At 41.8% G+C, this 18051-nt stretch overlaps 1 protein-coding gene across 1 annotated transcript in view; it reads left to right on the top strand.

Moving 5' to 3' along the window:
* Positions 1-18051, top strand: part of LOC124616210 (pickpocket protein 28-like) — a 146089-nt gene that overhangs the window by 53691 nt on the left and 74347 nt on the right. Inside the window, exon 5 of the mRNA XM_047144513.1 lies at positions 13333-13484. Within this exon, the coding sequence (XP_047000469.1) occupies positions 13333-13484 (152 nt within the window). The remainder of the gene's footprint in view (positions 1-13332; positions 13485-18051) is intronic.

Below are 18051 nucleotides of genomic sequence, written 5' to 3'. Positions count from 1 at the left end.
ATTTGCACAACATCACTTCACTAACATATTATCCAGACACAGTTGCGAGAGAATTATAAAACAGTGGTTTACGAAGTTCATTAAGCAAGGCACTGCAGACAAGTACATAACATCAGTAGCTTGTGAGAAAGCACCTCCTTGGTGAAAAAATTAACATGTAATTTCACTTAGTTGTTCCAAAGCTCACAGCATTTCTCATGTCACCAGCTGCTGATGACAGTTAACGATTACACTCTTTCATCGAAAAAGTCTGTAGTTAGTGAAATAACAAGTTGACAACGAAGTTTCGCATAATAACCATATGGTAAAATACTCTCCTCTTTGCATACTGTCATTTGCGAAAATCTCATCTCGATATCTCAAACCGTTTACGAGACATGAGGAATGCTGTGGATATTTCAAAAAAATGGTTCAAATGGCCCTGAGCACTATGGGACTTAACTTCTGAGGTCATCAGTCCCCTAGAACTTAGAACTACTATAACCTAACAAAACTAAGGACATCACACACATCCAAGCTCGAGGCAGGATTCGAACCTGCGACCATAGCGGTGGCGTGGTTCCAGACTGTAGCGCCTAGAACCGCTCGGTCATCCCGGCCGGCGTGAATATTTCATCTAGCGCCCGCGATCACAAGTGAGTGTGCTACATAAGATCAGTTTTCTCGAGACTGGTGGCAGATGGATATCCCCAGTCAAGTCTAAATAAAACTTCAATACGTTAGATAAATTTCATATGCAGCAACATGTTATGTAATGTGCACCAAATGCTAAATCACAGTGAACCCTATTTTTCATTGCAAACTTTTCCCAATTTCACGCAGTTTCTTACTTAAATAGCAATATCACAATAACTGTGACCATTAAAGAAATGATGGGCATCTCGTCATGAAGCTGTCATATAAATAAGTAATGCAAAAACGAAAGTTTTTTACCGGTTTGTTTCTGTAAAATCGTTTGAGAAAAATTGCGCCTCGATTCTGTTATAGCAGCGCGGCAGCAACAAGCCTAAATTAGGCAAACAATGTCGGCCTCCCCTTCCGTATGAACGAATGGACTCGCCCAGTGCTTTGAACGAAAACTGCTCACTGCAGATCGGCTACTGTATCCTGCACAGACACTACTGAGTCAAAAAATAGGAAACCAAACTAGAATCCAAATTTCCATCTGCCAGGCCAAGTCACAATGCTCCACGCACGATACTAGCAGAATGAAAACTGAGTAAAGTTTGTAACACATAATCCACGGCGACTGGTTTTGATTGCTCCTTTAGGACTCTTTTACCTGGGAGGCTGTGCATCAAGACGCAGACAGCTGAAGCGATTCGCTTTATACAGAACAAACCTGACGCTCCCTTTCATGTGAGTTCTTTGGCCGGCTCATCACATGTCAAAACTCTAGCGCCGGTGACGTTAATGATTTTGGAACAACGCACCGATATCATGGTACCCCTTTCCCGACACACCACAACAACAAATTACGCCTCACGTGTTTTTGAAAGGACATTCATTTTAAGCGCTGATAACCATTAGAGCCGAAAGCACACTGTCATCAGCTTTGAGATTTTAGCATGCATAGGTGCTCATGAAATCTGTTAATTTTATCATGAACCAACTTTAGCTATATACAGGGTGTTACAAAAAGGTACGGCCAAACTTTCAGGAAACATTTTTCACACACAAATAAAGAAAAGATATTATGTGCACATGTGTCTGCAAATGCTTAATTTCCATGTTAGAGCTCGTTTTAGTTGCGTCCACCTACGCTCAATGGAGCACGTTATCATGATTTCATACGAGATACTCTACCTGTGCTGCTAGAACATGTGCCTTTACAAGTACGACACAACATGTGGTTCATGCACGATGGAGCTCCTGCACATTTCAGTCGAAGTGTTCGTACGCTTAACAACAGATTCGGTGACCGATGGATTGGTAGAGGCGGACCAATTCCATGGCCTCCACGCTCTCCTCACCTCAACCCTCTTGACTTTCATTTATGGAGGCATTTGAAAGCTCTTGTCTACGCAACCCCGGTACCAAATGTAGAGACTCTTGGTGCTCGTATTGTGGACGGCTGTGATACAATACGCCATTCTCCAGGGCTGCATCAGCGCATCAGGGATTCCATGCGACGGAGGGTGGATGCATGTATCCTCGCTAACGGAGGACATTTTGAACATTTCCTGTAACAAAATGTTTGAAGTCACGCTGGTACGTTCTGTTGCTGTGTGTTTCCATTCCATGATTAATGTGATTTGAAGAGAAGTAATAAAATGAGCTCTAACATGGAAAGTAAGCGTTTCCGGACACATGTCCATATAACGTATTTTCTTTCTTTGTGTGTGAGGTATGTTTCCTGAAAGTTTGGCCGTACCTTTTTGTAACACCCTGTATGTACCCCACAATGCATACATGGTGAATCACCTAAAACTTGCACCGCAAATATTTCTATAACGGAAGGTGATATGCGTATTTCACAGACAGGAATGGTAGGCAAGGATCCGCGTATGCATCCCATACACAGATTGTTCTGAGTTTCAGATGTCTACATATTTAAAAAAAAGGTACAATTATTTCAATGAAACAATGTCTATTGACAGTACTACAATCGAAGTTGACTAAAATAGAACGTCAGTGGTGTTCGTTGCAGGACTCTCGTGCAAGTAGTTTTAGCATAAACGAATGTGAATTTCACGTGGGTGCATATGTGCAGCCCTCTACACATGTTGATAAGTCTCCAGATGTATCGTGTTGTTAGATGTGACATCAGCTAGGACAAACGAAAGACAAAGGTGAATTCAGTACCTCTGTGAGATCCAACAGGTAAATAACCAACGGAGCCTCAAAGCCAGTGCTCAAAATGACCTCCACCAGCGTCAACGCAACCTTGCAGTCTGCCATGCAACCCTTGCTGCACATGTTCTAGCATTTTAGTGGAAATTGCAACGGAGGCAGCAGTAATACATCTTTTCACATCATCTGTAATTGTTTGAAGAGGATTACGGCTATTGGGATGCCTTTCGGAGTACACGGTACATGAACGAACAGCATACTTCCTATATTCATCATAAACCATGAGCACGTCCACTTTTTTCACGTTGGAAAATACCATCTTTCAAGCACGTCCTACTACGTCCACTATTACACAGTAAGTGGCAGTACCGTTGCAATGCAATCAAAGTATACACACAAAACAATGTAAACGAACATAACATCGTAGCCTACCATTTAAACAATAGGAAGGAACAAACAGCTGTCGACATTTACAATGTTCACAACACAATAACTTGTAAACTACTTGCACTAGGCTCCTGCAACAAACACAACTGACATTCTCATTTACGCTACTTTTAGGATCTTACTGTCAACAGGCACTGTCCCATTTGAAAATTAGTAGCTGTTGTAAAAAACCAGCACTTTCGTCAACGTCTCTTTAACTGCGTCTGTTCTGTAAATACGTGCCCTTGCTTACAATTAAGTTTTGCGATAGTGCCTTCCATGTCCGAAATATTTGTGGAGCAGTTGTTAGGTGATCCACCCCGTATCTGAACATTCACGAAAAGCTGTATCACCGATTTCGAATAATCATTTCCAAATGGGCCCAAAGCAAAAAGTAAAATTTTGTTGTTCTGCACTGCTCAATTGTTATATAGAGTACACAACATAATTAGTGTCTACATTATGTATGCAGTATTAATACTTCGTAATCGAAGGTGTATCGGCAGTTTCATCCGAATCTCAAGCCACAGAACATACTTAATTAAAATGATAATAACGGGGACCATGAAGTGTTGGAGGGGTAGTAATTGTATGTGTCTGTGGTGTATTTAGCACCAGCTCTGATCTAGCTTCACATTAATTACAAACTTTACAATTGTGAAAAGACGCTATTGTCACTAGCCTATGCATGTAAATATTGTGAAGTAACATTAAAAATAAATGTAAACTTAAATATTAATTAATGTTTCATTGCCTGGAGTGGGTACACTAGAAAGTATAATTGTTGAGATCTGGTTAAGAAACAATTCTTACCTATGAGACCGATAGTTTGTCCATAAATTTGATTTTCACAAACATCTATTTTTCTCAAAATTATGTTTCTGTGCTTTGGGCGCTTACGGTTCTCAGTGTCTCTTTCATTTACATGTCTTGAACACAGTTTCTTAACTTACGGTGTTTCGCGATAGCTGTCTCAAAAATTTCCGTTGGAAAATTCTGAAACGCTGTTACTAAGGAAACAATGTTCACCACAAATAAATACAATAATCTGAAGATGGGCTGACAGGCATCTTGGACTGTCACCATGTCTAAATAAGCGCCTATTAAGGCAGTTGGTTGCAGCTAATCCTCTTTAAATTACCTTCAGTTTTAACAGTTGCTGTGTTCTAGTACGTCCGCAATGGAGAAGAATTATTTACTAATGTTAATATGAAAAGTAACAGAGAAACAAAATACGACAATGAGACAGCCAGTATAAGTCGACAAGCAAGTAAGAGTAACTCTGCGATTTTTGGCCACAGGAAGGTCATTAGAGCGTTTGAAATTTAGCGTGTTAATATCCACAAATAGTATTAGCTTGCATTTTTTAAATATTTGTCCAAACATACTTTTGACGACTGGCATATGTTGTTTCTCTAACCCTGAATGAATTGAGCCATCATTTCTTTGTTCATTTTAAGAAGTCTAAACCGCTTGAACTTTGCATATATCGGCTGCATTACACAAAAGCCAAACTAGAATAATGTGAACAACAGAATGGCGAATATACGAAATTGCATCATTGGTGGAGTACAATGTGAGATCCTCTCTCTCTCTCTCCCTCTCTCTCTCTCTCTCTCTCTCCCACGAATTTCTTCCACGGTCGGATTGAAACCACATCACCCACCGTTGGTACTCAGTGTAGTAAAGTTTTTGTGTATGTGTCTGGCAATGAAGAAAAACGTGACTATATTCGACACAGAATGTCGGAATTGCAAATTAGGCCAGTACTGTCGGGACTGTTACGAATAACTATTCAAACAAGTTAAAGAAAGCTGAATCTTGAAATGAAATATGTAGATCATGTAACAGGGTGTAAGCGCCTCTCTCACTGTATTGTTACTATTGTATTATGATATCTGACTGTTTATCCCACATCAATAAGTGGCGCATTACGAATTAATACATGCATAGTGTTTGTATATGCACTAATGTGCAATCAGAGCAAGACACACTTCATATCACTCACTTACTGTTCGATGGCACACAGAATGTAAATGTTCACTGTCTGCGCTACAACAGATCGTACTAAGCAGCTAGCAAGGCGAGTTCCAAATAGCCTACCACAGAATCGAAAACACAAACGCATATATCTTTAAAATCCTTCACTGAAAATAACCAGTTATAATTCACATTTGATAACTGTTAGCCATACGTGTCTTGCCAGAACTAGGCATTTATTTTCCTGTATTGTATCAGCAATTTCAGATTACTTTTGTGACCTAGTACGACAATAAAGTGGTGCCGTACTGTTCATAAACTCGGCCATACGCAGGGAGCAGAGTTCAGTTTATTAATGTTGCTGATATATCGGTGACATACTCTCAAATACACTGTCGGGGAAAAAATTAGTACACCATTTTAGACGTTTCCAATTCAGTCGAGATTTATTGTTGCAACAGTGCATTTGTAGTTGTTATTGTGGTCTTCAGTCCTGAGACTGGTTTGATGCAGCTCTCCATGCTACTCTATCCTGTGCAAGCTTCTTCATCTCCCAGTACCTACTGCAGCCTACATCCTTCTGAATCTGCTTAGTGTATTCATCCCTTGGTCTCCCTCTACACTGCCCTCCAATACTAAATTGGTAATCCCTTGATGCCTCAGAACATGTCCTACCAACCGATCCTTCTTCTGGTCAAGTTGTGCCACAAACTCCTCTTCTCCCCAATTCTATTCAATACCTCCTCATTAGTTATGTGATCTATCCAGCTAATCTTCAGCATTCTTCTGTAGCACCACATTTCGAAAGCTCTATTCTCTTCTTGTCTGAACTATTTATCGTCCACGTCTCACTTCCATACATGGCTACACTCCATACAAATACTTTCAGAAACGACTTCCTGACACTTAAATCTATACTCGATGTTAACAAATTTCTCTTCTTCAGAAAGGCTTTCCTTGCCATTGCCAGTCTACATTTTATATCCTCTCTACTTCGACCATCATCAGTTATTTTGCTCCCCAAATAGCAAAACTCCTTTACTACTTTAAGTGTCTCATTTCCTAATCTAATCCCCTCAGCATCACCCGACTTAATTCGACTACATTCCATTATCCTCGTTTTGCTTTTGTTGATGTTCATCTTATACCCTCCTTTCAAGACACTGTCCATTCCGTTCAACTGATCTTCCAAGTCCTTTGCTGTCTCTGACAGAATTACAATGTCATCGGCGAACCTCAAAGTTTTTATTTCTACTCAATGGATTTTAATACCTACTCCGAACTGTTCTTTTATTTCCTTTACTGCTTGCTCAATATACAGATTGAATAACATCGGGGAGAGGCTACAAGCATTTGTAGTACATGAAATGATTACATTTACAGATCAACCGGTCCGTATTAGCACTTGGTTTAGCCGCCACGGGAGTCAATGGAGGCGCTGACTCTTGCATCCAGTCGGTCGTACAGATGGCGAATACTATCTGGGATACGTTATGTCACATCTGATCGACCAGTTCTATTAGAGTTGTAACTTCCTGGCAGATTAAAACTGTGTGCCGGACCTCGCAGAACTAGCACTCCTGAAAGAAAGGATATTGTGCAGAGTGAAAATTTCATTCTGGAAACATCCCCCAGGCTGTGGCTAAGCCATGTCTCCTCAATATCATTTCTTTCAGGGGTACCAGTTCTGCAAGGTACGCAGGAGAGCTTCTGTAAAGTTTGGAAGGTAGGAGACGAGGTACTGGCAGAAGTAAAGCTGTGAGGACGGAGCGGGAGTCGTGCTTGGGTAGCTCAGATGGTAGAGCAGTTGCCCGCGAAAGGCAAAGGTCCCGAGTTCGAGTCTCGGTCGGGCACACAGTTTTAATCTGCCAGGAAGTTTCACATTAGCGCACACTCCGCTGCACAATGAAAATCTCATTCTATAACAGTTGTTGGTTGATGAGTCGCACGAATCACTTCTCGGCCATCATATCCCGAAAGTGCTCGACTGGGGACAAGCCGGGAGATGGTGCTGACCACGGTAGTTGCTGCACTTCTTGCGGGGCGTGTTGAGTTTCACGGGCAGTTTGCGGACGAGCTTTGTCCTGTTGGAACAACACATCACCATCTTGATGTAAAAACGGAAGAAGAACGGGTCCAACAACATTCTACACGTACCGACTTCTGATTAGCGTCCTCTCCGGTAGAGAGTTGTAGCTTATCGCAGATGGATGGCTCTGAGCACTATGGGACTTAACATCTGTGGTCATCAGTCCCCTAGAACTTAGAACTACTTAAACCTAACTAACCTAAGGACATCACACAACACCCAGTCATCACGAGGCAGAGAAAATCCCTGACCCCGCAGGGAATCGAACCCGGGAAGCCCGCATCTCGTGGTCGTGCGGTAGCCTTCTCGCTTTCCACGCCCGGGTTCCCGGGTTCGATTCCCGGCGGGGTCAGGGATTTTCTCTGCCTCGTGATGGCTGGGTGTTGTGTGATGTCCTTAGGTTAGTTAGGTTTAAGTAGTTCTAAGTTCTAGTGGACTGATGACCATAGATGTTAAGTCCCATAGTGCTCAGAGCCATTTGAACCATTTTTTGAACCCGGGAACCCGGGCGCGGGAAGCGAGAACGCTACCGCACGACCACGAGCTGCTTATCGCACACCGGACTATAAGGCCAGGGCAGGGGCCAGTGTGTGGTGGACGAATGCACTTTACGAGACAGAGCTCACCAGGTCTACATCATCAGCACAAACGATCATCACTCGCGTGCAGCCAGAATCTGCTTTGATCGCTGAAGACCACGGCATCCCATTCCGTCTTCCGCGTGATCCTCTGACGCCATCAGTCGAACCGTGCATATCGATGACGTACCATGAGTTGAAGACGGATTAGAGGTATGCGTGCCCGTAGCCCCATTCCTAATAACTGGTTCGCAACAGTTGGTGTTGACTCGTCTGGACTCACAAGCCCTGTTATCTGTGCTGCTGCAGCTGTACTATCTGCCACTGGTGCCCTTACAATACAACAACGCTGGTGGGCGTCTGTGCTGCTTGGACGTCCAGAACAACATTTACAGGTGGGAGAATCTTTACGTGACCGCTGATACCAGCGTCGTTGCCAACTGATGCACCACGTCCAACTTGCGTGGCAGTTCTCCGAAAGGACCATCTCTCCGTTTGGAAGGCCACAGTTTGATCTCTTTCAAACTTGCTCATTTGGCAGTATGAAGCACGAGTGCCTTTCTGTGGCATGGTTCCCTGCTTGCCTCACACGTTTGCACCACACACAACCTTCTGGCTGTGAGCACTCCCTATTAAAGGGTAGACAAGGACGGTGCTCTCGTAGTTATGCCATTATGCTATGTGTTGGCGGACGACGTTGAAATCATTATAAGTACATCTACTATACCCCAGGTGGCACATGCCGTCATCGGATCAAAATCGACACCTCCTTTCCAGGTGTACTAATTTATTTTTTTCGGCAGTATATCTTGACAATACTTCATGTTCGCGTGTACATTATCACTATGAGTAACAATACTTCCCATTTGTTAGCGAATACAGTTCGCTTCTATTAAAATACTTTCATCTGGTCCTTCATAATATTCAACCAACATTGCAATAAAACATTAGTAGGAACATTACCACTATCAGCATAACACGATTCACTTGATGATACTGCAGTGCCTGGTTGATTACGAGGATCGCAATATACGCCCTCTGGCTCGTGTCTTTGCTGGCGACAATCACCTGCCCGGCAATAATGCGCGCTAATCATATGTTCACACATTGCTTAAGGTGGAATGACAGTAAGCTCACAAGAAATTTTGGTGTCTTGCCATGGCAGGAGATAAAAATTATAGGTAAGTACCTTCAAAAATTCTTATTAATCTTTAGTGAGGCATTTACCGTACAAACGCCTATGACTGATACACTCTAGTGCAATTCTTTTCCTTGATTAGTGACGAAGTTACGAATTTTCGTAAGAAAGCTTTTCAAATGCTGTACTTCTCTGAACTGCAAATTTTCGGGATGTTATGTTAAAGCGATGTACTATGTACTGATGCAAAGCAATCATAATAATTATTATTATTACATTAAAATATTTTATGTATTTTGTTGTTATTAACATTAAAATGGTAGCCGTCTGTGGCACGTTAAAAATGTGGGTGACCGATAGTAATATTCGCAGGACAGGAGGGGGTGGGAGACGGAAACAAACTGTGATCCCCCGCCTACTCGCAGAATCGAACCCTGGAACCTCGACTGTCTGTCCCTGCAGCTAGATAACGGCTGTACATAGAAGCATCAGAGATAAGACTGTGGACTATTTTGGCACTGTTCTGTGACGCCGTGACTTCTGGCCAGCATCCAAACTGCCGCGACAGTGAAACGGCACAGAGAAGCAAACGTATTATGTACAGGGTGATTCGTGGGCGTAATGTATGAATCAAAATAAGAGTGAAACGTTGAATAAAGTTTTTTGTTACACTGTTAGTTTCCGAGTTGTTATGCAGGGTGTCGTTTGCGGTAGGCATTACATCACTGGTCAGTACTGGCTTTTTGCGTGTCGCGTTCTTCTGCATAACGACTCATGTTCCTTTGTCGACGGTGGCCCCGCACTTTTCAGCCGGGAGGCAAGAAAGTATCTCAGAGTTGCTTATCCTGATAAGTGGACAGGTCTTACAGGACGAGTTACTTGGCTCCCAAATCTCTGGACCTTAACCCCCCCCCCCCCCCCCGTACCTTTGGGGCTACAAGAGGGAGTTCGCGTATAGAGTTGGAACTAAGAATGCAGCACAACTTCAGCAGCGAATTGAAAATAGCTGCGCAACTGTGCAGAATGATAAAACAGAGCGTGCAACATTCCGAGAGCGGTGAGAAGTCTAGCACATCAATGTCTACGTTTACATGGATATCATTTTGAACATGCCCTGGGGGAAGCGTACAGTAGATACTCGATACATCTACACGGATACTCTGCAAATCACATTCAAGTGCCTGGCAGAGGGTTCATCGAACCACCTTCACAATTCTCTATTATTTCAATCTCGTATAGCGCGCGGGAAGAATGAACACCTATATCTTTCCGTACGAGCTCTGATTTCCTTCATTTTAACATGGTGATCGTTCCTCCCTATGTAGGTCGGAGTCAACAAAATATTTTTGCATTCGGGGGAGATAGTTGGAGATTATAATTTCGTGAGAAGATCCCGTCGCCTTTCTTTTAATGATTTCCAGCCCAGATCCTGTATCACTTCTGTGACACTCTCTCCCATAATTCGCGATAATACAAAACGTGCTGCCTTTCTTTGAACTTTTTCGATGTACTCCGTCAGTCCTATCTGGTAAGGATCCCACACCGCGTAGCAGTATTCTAAAAGAGGGCGGACAAGCGTAGTGTAGGCTGTCTCCTTAGTATGTCTGTTACATTTTCTAAGCGTCCTGCCAATAAAACGCAGTCTTTGGTTAGCCTTCCCCACAACATTTTCTATGTGTTCCTTCCAATTTAAGTTGTAAATAATTGTAATACCTAGGTATTTAGTTGAATTTACGGCTTTTACATTAGACTGATTTATCGTGTAGCCGAAGTTTAACGAGTTCCTTTTAGCACTCATGTGGATGATCTCACGCTTTTCGTTATTTAGGGTCAACTGCCACTTTTAACACCATTCAGATATCTTTTCTAAATCGTTTTGCAGTTTGTTCTGGTCTTTTGATGACTTTATTAGTCGATAAACGACAGTGTCATCTGCAAACAACCGAAGACGGCTGCTCAGATTGTCTCCCAAATCGTTTATATAGATAAGGAACAGCAAAGGGCCTATAACACTACCTTGGGGAACGCCTGAAATCATTTCCGTTTTACTCGATGACTTTCCGTTAATTACTAGGGACTGTGACGTCTCTGACAGGAAATCACAAATCCAGTCACATAACTGAGATGATATTTCATAAGCACGCAATTTCACTACGAGACGCTTGTGTGGTACAGTGTCAAAAGCCTTCCATAAATCCGGAAATCCGGAATCAATCTGAAATCCCTTGTCAATAGCACCCAACACTTCATGTGAATAAAGAGCTAGTTGTGTTTCACAGTAACGATGTTTTCTAAACCGATGTTGACTTTGAGTCAACATTCATAATATTTGAACACAATATACGTTCTAAAGTCCTGCTGCATATCGACGATAACGATATGGGCCTGTAATTTATTGGATTACTCCTACTACCTTTCTTGAATATTGGTGTGCCCTGTGCAACTTTCCAGTATTTGAGTACGGATCTTTCGTCGAGCGAACGGTTGTATATGATTGTTAAGTACGGAGTTGAGGCATCAGCAGACTCCGAAAGGAACCTAATTGGTATATTGGACCAGAATACTTGCTTCTATTAAGTGATTTAAGTTGCTTCACTCCGAGGATATTTACTTATACGTTACTCATGTTGACAGCTGTTCTTGATTCGAATTCTGGTGTATTTACTTCGTCTCCGTTTGTGAAGGCATTTCGGAAGGCTGTGTTTAGTAACTCTGCCTTGGCAGCACTGTCTTCGATAGCATCTCGATTGCTATCGCGCAGAGAAGGTATTGATTGTTTCCTGCTGCTAACATACTTCACATACGACCAGAATCTCTTTGGATTTTCTGCCAGTTTTCGAGAAAAGTTTCGTTGTGGAAGCTGTTATAGGCATCTCGCATTTAAGTCCGCGCTAAATTCCGAACTTCTGTAAAAGATCGCCAATCTTGGAGATTTTGTGTCTGTTTAAATTTGGCATGTTTGTTTCGTTGTTTCTGCAACAGTGTTCTAACCCGTTTTGTGTACCAAGGAGCATCAGCTCAGTCGTTTCTTAATTTATTTGGTATAAATCTCTCAATTGCTGCCGATACTATTTCTTTGAATTTAAGCCACATCTGGTCTACACTGATATTATTAATTTGGAATGAGTGGAGATTGTCTCTTAGGAAGGCGTCAAGTGAATTTTTATCTGCTTTTTTGAATAGGTATATTTTTCGCTTATTTCTCGAGGATTTGTAGGATTTCGGCTCCCTTTGTATTGTTGGTTTCTGAGAAGAATAGATTTTGTGTTCTACTTGTGATTCCTACTCTACTGCATAAGTCTGAAATATATCAATGTCAGATAAAATTTAATTAACATATTACTGTTATTTTGATAGATACATTTAACCAAGAGGTGTGTACAGTTATTTTGAATCACGCTGTATAGAAACTGCTAAAGTCACAGTGTTTCCTGTTGCTCTCTAAGCGCTAAATCAGCAGTTTAACAAAATTGTAGACATTTACTTCTAGAAATTCGTGGGAATTTTGTAATTTTTTATGAGTTTCTACCGCAGATGGGGGGCGAGGACCAGTAATCCCTGTTGACAACTCTCTAGTGACCCCCATGTGGTGACTATTAAAACATAATCACTTTACAGAAGATATCTGACATTGTAAGAATAGGAGATGGTGACCGTAAGCAGATAATCAAATATTAAATTATATAAAAATCTCTAAAACTTATTAAAATTCTCAAAACGTTTCTATACATTGACTCAATTGCATTTAACAAACTCATGACCAGTTTCGGTAGCTGAAGTACCGTCTTCAGATCTGAGAGCAGACAAACCGAAAGAAAAATTTCCGTAAGTCACAAATTACGTAAAAGTTGCTGTTATCCAACTTTTAAAAATTTACAGGGGATTAAGATACCACATGTAGTATTCTAAATGCAAGACTCGAGATTAAAAATAAGAATGTTGCGGACCATGCACACTGCTAGTTACATTTATAATACCACATGTGATATCGTAATTCGCCGTAAAGTTTTAAAAGTAGGCCAATAGAAAATTTTACATAACTGGTTACTTAAGGCAGTTTTTTAATTGGTCTGTCTCTTCTCAGGTCTGAAGATGGTAGTTAAGCTACCGACAATGGTCGTCACTTTGCAAACATTTTTTAGTGTTAAATGCAGTATATGTAAAACTTTTGAAGATTTTAAAAGGTTTTAAAGAAAGTTTTTACAATTTATGTAATTTTATATTTGACTAACAATCACCTTAGTTCAAAGCTTCCATATGTGATACTGTGAGGCTGCTACACGTGGTAAAGGGGGAACCTGGTGCGGTGACTGGGTTGACGGTTGCAGGTGGCTCCTAGCCTCTGGGACACTGTACGTCGCTGCCGGTGGCAGTCCAAGGACATCTCGTGTGGCGAGCTTTTCGACACGATCATCACAGACGAGGGCGTCTGCTACACGTTCAACGGCATCGAGTACGAGGACTTCTTCACGGAGAATGCGTAAGGCTTGACTTAATTGTAACCCTGTCTGCTATCTCTAACATCACTTTCAAAGTCACCAAACGACATTTCTCTTGATGCTTCTTGTTGCTGTGATCTGTTCAAGTCACAAAGGTTGTAAGACTGCAGTCTACATTTACAAGCAGAAGGGTACCATCTGTAATGAAATGGCTTAGCATTTTTTCGAGTCAGCAGACTTTCTTTTTAAGTACACACAAGGAAACTGAAACTGTAGAAATTCTTATATTAGGAGGCCTCTGAAGCCCACCATATTTTTGATGAGCCACAAAGAGGGCAAGTTGTACCACAACACATAGACTGCGGAGGTCAATGAACTGTGCGCCATCCGAAGCGTTGCTTGCTCAGGTAGTAGATGAGCATAAACACGGCACTTGATCAGCTGCACATCAAATCTATGTTGCGCATGGTAATAAGTGGACAGTAGTACGGGAACAGTAACTGCACCCTTACAATTCACATAATCTGGAAGCTTCAAATACTACTTAATTCATTCCTTTCGTCATGATGATATAGTAGGTATTGCAATATTCTATTGTTGACTTTCATTTCTCCACATATGTATTTTTATCCGTTGAAACCTTCTTCGCCAGATAAGAAACAGTAGTCGCAAAAGACACGTATGACATGTTCAGCATCCACACCATTCACTTGTGAATGGTCATCAACAAGGACCTGAAATGAACTTTTGGGCAGCATAGCCAGTGATTTCTCCCCCCATGATCCATGAACCTTGCCGTTGGTGGGGAGGCTTGCGTGCCTCAGCGATACAGGTCAGTGAACTGTATGCCATCCGAGGCAGTGCTTGCTAAGGTAGCAGATGAGCTCTGACTCAGCACTTGATCAACTGCACGTCAAATCCAAACCATAACGGAGGGCTGTCTGTTCAGAGACCAGACAAACATGTGGTTCCTGAAAGGGGCAGCAGTCTTTTCAATAGTTGCAGGGGCAACAGTCTGGATGATTGACTGACCTGGCCTTGTAACATCAACCAAAACAACCTCTCTGTGCTGGTACTGCGAATGGCTGAAAGCAAGGAGAAACTATAGGCGTAATTTTTCCCACGGTCATGCAGCTTTAGTGCATGGTTAAATGATGATGGCGTCCTCTTGGGTAAAACGGATAGGTTAAAGTTAGATATAGTGGGAATTAGTGAGGTTCGGTGGCAGGAGGAACAAGACTTCTGGTACTGAGTTATAAATACAAAATCAAATAGGGGTAATGCATGAGTTAGTTTAATAATGAATAAAAAATAGGAGCGCAGATAAGCTACTACGAACAGCACAGTAAACGCATTATTGTAGCCAAGACAAACAAGAAGCCCACGCCCACCATAATAATACAAGTTTATATGTCAACCAGCTTGGCAGATGATGAAGAGATTGAAGAAATGTATGATGCGATAAAAGAAATTAGATAGTTAAGGGAGAGGAAAATTTAATATTCATGGGGGACTGGAATTCGATACTAGGAAAAGAAATAGAAGAAAAAGTAGTAAGTGAATATGGACTGGGGGGTAAGGATTGAAAGAGGAAGCCGCCTGGTAGAATTCTGCACAGAGTATAACCTAATCGTAGCTAACACTTGGTTTAAGAATCATGAAAGAAGGTTGTATACGTGGAAGAGGCCTGGAGACATTGGTCGGTTTCAGATAGATTATAAGATGGTAAGACAGAGACTTAGAAACCCGGTTTTAAATTGTAAGACATTTCCAGGGGTAGATGTGGACTCTGAACACAATTTATTATTTATTAGATTAAAACTGAAGAAACTGCAAAAAGGTGGGAATTTGAGAAGATGGGATCTGGATAAATTGAAAGAAACAGAGGTTGTAGAGAGTTTCAGGTAGAGCATAAGGGAACGATTGCTGGAATGGGGGAAAAAATACAGCAGAAGAAGAATGGGTAGCTTTGAGAGATGAAATAGTGAAGGCAGCAGCGGATCAAGTATGTGAAAAGACGAGGGCTCGTAGAAATCCTTGGGCAACTGAAGAGATATTGAAGTTAATTGATGTAAGGAGAAAATATAAAAATGCAGTAAATGAAGCAGGCAAAAAGGGATACAAATGGCTCAAGAATAAGATCGACAGGAAGTGCACAATGGCTGAGCAGTGATGGCTACAGGACAAATGCAAGAATATAGAGGAATATATCACTAGAGGTAAGATAGACACTGCCTACAGGCAAATTAAAGAGACCTTTGGAGAAAACAAAACCACCTGTATGAATTTCAAGAACGCACATGGAAAAACAGTCCTAAGCAAAGAAGGGAAAACAGAAAGGTGGAAGGAGTATATAGAGGGTCTATAGAAGGGCGATGTACTTGAGGGCAATATTATGGAAATGGAAGAGGGCGTAGACGAAGATAAAATGGGAGATATGATACTGCGTGAAGAATTTGATAGAGCACTGAAAGACCTAAGTCGAAACAGGGCCTCGGGAGCAGACAACATTCCATAAGATAGCCTTGGGAGAGCCAGCCATGACAAAACTCTACCATCTGGTGAGTAAGATGTATGGGACAGGTGAAATACCCTCAGACTTCAAGAAGAATATAATAATTCCAATCCTAAAGAAAACAGGTGTTGACAGGTGTGAAAATTACCGAACTATCAGTTTAACAAGTCACAGCTGCAAAATACTAACACGAATTCTTTACAGACGAATGGAAAAACTGGTAGATGCCGACCTCGGGGAAGATCAGTTTGGATTCCGTAGAAATATTGGAACACGTGAGGCAATACTGACCCTACGACTTATCTTAGAAGGAAGATTAAGGAAAGGCAAACCTACATTTCTAGCATTTGTAGACTTAGAGAAAGCTTTTGACAATGGTAGAAGCAGACCTCGGGGAAGATCAGTTTGGATTCTGTAGAAATATTGGAACACGCGAGGCAATATTGACCGTACGACTTATCTTAGAAGAAAGATTAAGGAAAGGCAAACCTATATTTCTAGCATTTGTAGACTTAGAGAAAGCTTTTGACAATGTTGAATGGAATACTCCCTTTCAAATTCTGAAGGTGGCGGGGGTAAAATACATGGACCGAAAGGCTATTTACAATTTGTACAGAAACCAGATCGCAGTTATAAGAGCCGACCGCTGTGGCCGAGCGGTTCTAGGCGCTTCAGTCCGGATCCGAGCTGCTGCTACCGTCGCAGGTTCGAATCCTGCCTCGGGCATGGACGTGTGTGATGTCCTTAGGTTAGTTAGGTTTAAGTAGTTCTAAGTCTCGCGGACTGATGACCTCAGATGTTAAGTCCCATAGTGCTTAGAGCCATTTGAACCATTTTGAGAAGTTATAAGAGCCGAGGGGCACGAAAGGAAAGCAGTTGTTGAGAAGGGAGTGAGACAGGGTTGTAGCCTGTCCCCGATGTTATTCAGTTTGTAGGTTGAGGAAGCAGTAAAGGAAACAAAAGAAAAATTTGGAGTAGGAATTAAGATCCATGGGAAAGAAATAAAAAAGGTTGAGGTGTGCAGAAGACATTGTAATTCTCTCAGAGACAACAAAGAACTTGGAAGAGAAGTTGAGCCGAATTGGCAGTGTCTTGAAAGGAGGATACAAGATGAAAATCAACAAAAGTAAAAAAAAAAAAAAAAAAATGACGGAATGTAGTCGAATTAAATCAGGTGATGATGAAGGAATTATATTCGGACATATGACACTTAAAAGAGCTGTTGAATTTTTCTATTTGGGGAGCAAAATAACTGATTATGGTCGAAGTAGAGAGGATATAAAGATGTAGATTGGCTATGGCAAAGAAAGCGTTGCTGAAGAAGATAAATTCGTTAACATCGAGTACAGATTTAAGTGTCATGAAGTCTTTTCTTAAAGCGTTTGTATGGAGTGTAGCCATGTATGGAAGTGAAACATAGACGATAAATAGTTTAAACGAAAAGAGAATAGAAGCTTTCGAGATGTGGTGCTACAGAACGATCTCGTAATGTGGATCAAGTAACTAATGAGGAGGTACTGTATAGAGTTTGGGAGAAGAGGAATTAGTGGCACAACGTGACTAGAAGAAGGGATCGGTTGGTCGGACACATTCTGAGGCGTCAACGGATCACCAGTTTAGTACTGGAGGGAAGCATGGAGTGTAAAAATCGTAGAGGGAGACCAAGGGATGAATACACTAAGCAGATTCAGAAGGATGCAGGTTGCGGTAGGTACTCGGAGATGAAGAAGCTTGCACAGGATAGAGTAGCACGAAGAGCTGCATCACACCAGTCTCTGAACTGAAGACCTCAATAACAACAGCCAATGATTGGTTAGTAGGCCCGTATCAGTTGGATTTCCACCTAATTACCGCATTTTAGTGTTTACAAAATTGTTGAGGCTTTCGTGGCCACTTGTTGACAAACTGCCTACTGGCTTCTGTCTCGGGTTCTTCGGCCGACGTTCATCTAATGATTTTTCTGACGTTTCGCCAGCACGAGTGGCTGGCATTGTCAAAGCTTCACCCTCCATTGCCGGTGGTGAACTGGAGCCGAGCTCGCGGGCGCAGACTATATGTACCTGGCGCGCCAACGTCCGAGGGCTTCTCCTCGG

The sequence above is a fragment of the Schistocerca americana genome, chromosome 5 (genome assembly GCF_021461395.2).
Source record: "Schistocerca americana isolate TAMUIC-IGC-003095 chromosome 5, iqSchAmer2.1, whole genome shotgun sequence".
NCBI lineage: Eukaryota > Metazoa > Arthropoda > Insecta > Orthoptera > Acrididae > Schistocerca > Schistocerca americana.
This window is presented reverse-complemented; position numbering and strand designations above follow the sequence as displayed.